At 35.8% G+C, this 3,345-nt stretch overlaps 1 protein-coding gene across 1 annotated transcript; it reads right to left on the reverse strand.

Moving 5' to 3' along the window:
• Nucleotides 1-539: 539 nt before the first annotated feature.
• On the reverse strand, nucleotides 540-1,790 carry LOC143635790 (peroxidase N1-like). The gene is made up of 3 exons (XM_077103532.1): nucleotides 1,290-1,790; nucleotides 1,048-1,210; nucleotides 540-955 (listed from the first exon to the last, which is right to left on the reverse strand). Exons 1-3 carry the CDS (start codon nucleotides 1,713-1,715, stop codon nucleotides 540-542), a joined length of 1,005 nt encoding a protein of 334 aa, XP_076959647.1. The 5' UTR covers nucleotides 1,716-1,790.
• Nucleotides 1,791-3,345: the final 1,555 nt, after the last annotated feature.

Here is a 3,345-nt window from a genome sequence, read left to right on the forward strand (position 1 = left end):
AAATTAATGTTTCAATAATTCTTATCCCAGCAAACACCATTTTGAAAGGAAAAAAAAAAACTTCATGGAATGTAGTTGTTGTGCCCAATCATCTGGGGTTTGATTCTTTTATAAACACATTCAAAGCTGTTCTTTAGGAGCCTATTATTAATTTCCATAAGTTTGCTAAAACCCTAGTCTAGAATTAAATTTAAAGAGAACAATAATCCTAGATCAATAATGAATAAAGATGAAGAATATGAGTTAGTGGTAAGATAATTAACCTCAACTATATTATTCATGAGTTAAGGTTAAGTTCCTCCTAATCTCCTATGAGTTGCTTACAACTTTCCCTACAATCTATTACCTTGAACAATACAAGGAAAAACAAAAGAGAAAAATGAAAATGAAGCAATTGATATTATTCCAGAAAATCAATACAAGTTTCAATCTTACAGTTCTTACTACATATTAAACAAATCAATACAATATTGAATCAATTTTTTTGCAAGTTCATTCTATTAACAAATTCTGCATATTGTGTTTAACTCACATTCTTCTCAATTGATTGCAGTACACACTCTACGAATTTCACCTTGACTCCCTGTTTTCACCTCAATATTTCCCATCTTCAACATCGCTCTTCCAAACTCCGCATTGAATCTCGAAGCTTGGCCTCTTCCCCCTAGAAACCTTTGTACATACCGTTGTGTCCTCCGGTCGCTCCATAGTTTTGCATCGGATTCAATAACTCCCCGCCCATTCCTCAAGTTTTCGTAAAATGAATTGCCGAAACTATTAACGCTACCTGTATCAAGGGGCACACGCCTTAATGCATCACCACCATTGGGGCAAAGTGCTCGGAGTTGTGGTAGGAATGCCTGGTTTATATTGGGGTCGGGTCCATTGGTGTTGTTGAAGTTATACAATCTGTAGCTGAATAATGCACAAGCTGCTGTTCCAATTGTATGTCCACCTGGTAAACAAAAAGTAACATTTTAGTTAATAAGTAAGGCAATAACAATTTATATAGTAGTTCTATATGGTGCATTTTTTTGTTCTACTTACCCACAAGAGTAACGAGATCTTGAGTGTTTAGACCTTTATCAGCAAATTTACTGATTTGGACATTGATAGGGTCGTTAAAGGCAGGCAAATTTGCGGTATCCGATGCTTGTGAAACCAAACCATCTCTACGTCCTAATGGTACCTGCCAACTACGCCCACCGGTCTGCAAGAACATGTCATAAAAATGATTAAAGATGACGGCCTAGCGTATAACTTCAATTTGTTAATGTACAAACACTTACCAGGACCACAGAATCACGGGCAGCTAGGGCAACAATATCCGCACATGAGACCACTCCAGGGCAGGCGGTTTCGAGCTGGGACTTCGCAGCATCAATAACTTCAAAGCCTCTCAAGAGTGAGTTTGGCGCTGCTGTCTTCTCGGTTGATGTTCCGTCGATTAGTATAGACGCATCACAACCATTGACGAAACAGTCATGGAAAAACATCCTTAATAAACCAGGTGCGATTGTTGGGTTGGCTTGGACCGCAGACTGAACCGCTGACTGCACTATAGATTCGACCCTGGGGCAGGTGGATCTATAGAAGCCAACTCGAGTGCCTCTGCCACCACCGCGATTGCTAGCTTGTCCTAGTGACAAGGTTGTGAATGAGGCTAGCAGGAGAACCATCAAAGCAACCATTTTGCTTATGGAAGAAACCTCCATTACTAACAATAAGTGTAGATGTGATTGTGTGTTTAAGATTTGTCTTTGAGGTTAAGTAATGTATTTAGACAATGAGATAATGATGTTGAGAGATAGCATGGACTCATGGAGGGTAGCTGGTATTTATAGTCTTAGTATGAGAAAAAGAAAGTCAAAAATATTAATATATGGTGGGGCCGGGCAACGAACCAAGTCGGATATGCAACACGGACACAGCTGTATTTTAAGACAGTTTCAATGTTCAAAATTAGAACGAACTATCACAGTTCATATTGAACCTTTCTTCCAAATCGCATACACGGACTAAGTATATATGTTATCTATAAAGCATCAAAGACAATGAATTTCAAATTTGACTTTAATTAATTATTTAAATTAAAACAAGTCAAGTCAATTATATTTATTGGGTTTGGTTAAGTATGGGTGGCTCCAAGGAGGGGTAATCTGGGCGTCTAGTTGGAGCACTTTTTCCCGTGACTTAAAAGTTTTTAATACCACATATATTTTTTTACAATACTTGAAAATTTATAAGCCTACTGTCATGATAAATTCATTCTAACACTATGATTTTACTAATTGTTATATTTAATGGTATAACCTTAATCGTCATTTAAAAAGAATTAGTTTACATCATTTAGAACGTTAAAGACAAACTAAGAGACATATTTCTTCCTGCTTAGCCGAGGCACGTTAATTCATTGGCGGTGACTAATAATTTATAAACAGACAGACATGTTTAGGTTATTTAAAAAATTGTTGTATTGAATAGAAGCTAATATACTTTATAATATAGAAATGAACAATACTCGGTTGTGAATATATTAATGATGTCAAATGTCTTAGATTGACCAAAAGAGAATTTTTTAATGTATGGATGTTGGACTAGGTTAAAATATAAAATATAAAAAAAAATGAGAAGTGCGAGAAATAATGTAGTTTATTGATTTTAGATTTGAATGATTGTGATTAATTTAAAAGGAAAAAGTGATGAAGATGCATAAATGTAATAGTCCATATTTGTTGAATTTTTCTCTCAGCATGCAAGAAAAATGTCAATTCTCGGCTTTTATGTTAAAAAAATCATATATAAAATATAAATTTTATGTTTTAATAATTATGGGCCTCTTAGAAGAGTGGGTTTGGGCCCGTCGCCCTCCCCTTGGGCCGGGCCTGCACACGCATGCATGTCACATGATGTCACATGATCACACAAACGAATCTGTCCGCGAACTGGTCTAATAAAATAACAATTATGGAAAATTAAACCAAGACACAATTCTGTGAGTGAATGGTGTGCACTATGTGTTCATACTATGCATACTACTACTTGGTACGTGTTGTGAAATTCTACATGACAACTTATAATAGGGTGTTGGGAGATTGTAGCATTTTATAATGTTGAGTGCGTAAATAAAATTATCTAATTGATTTAAAGGAAAAAAAACTAAACATTAATTGTAGGGTATTTATGTAATACACTTGTGAACTAATTATGTTTCACTTTAAACTAGAAAAGGTCACAGGACTTTTGGCTATCTCCTCTCTTCGTTTTCCTTTTCTTCTTGGCCGAAAACTCCACCCCTCCCTCTCTTGGTTCGGTTTTTCTTTCAAGAACACACACTCACACTTT

The sequence above is a fragment of the Bidens hawaiensis genome, unplaced genomic scaffold (assembly GCF_021521415.1).
Source record: "Bidens hawaiensis isolate Kalapana, Puna unplaced genomic scaffold, B.hawaiensis_p1.1 tig00007719_1, whole genome shotgun sequence".
In the NCBI taxonomy this organism is placed as follows: Eukaryota; Viridiplantae; Streptophyta; class Magnoliopsida; order Asterales; family Asteraceae; genus Bidens; species Bidens hawaiensis.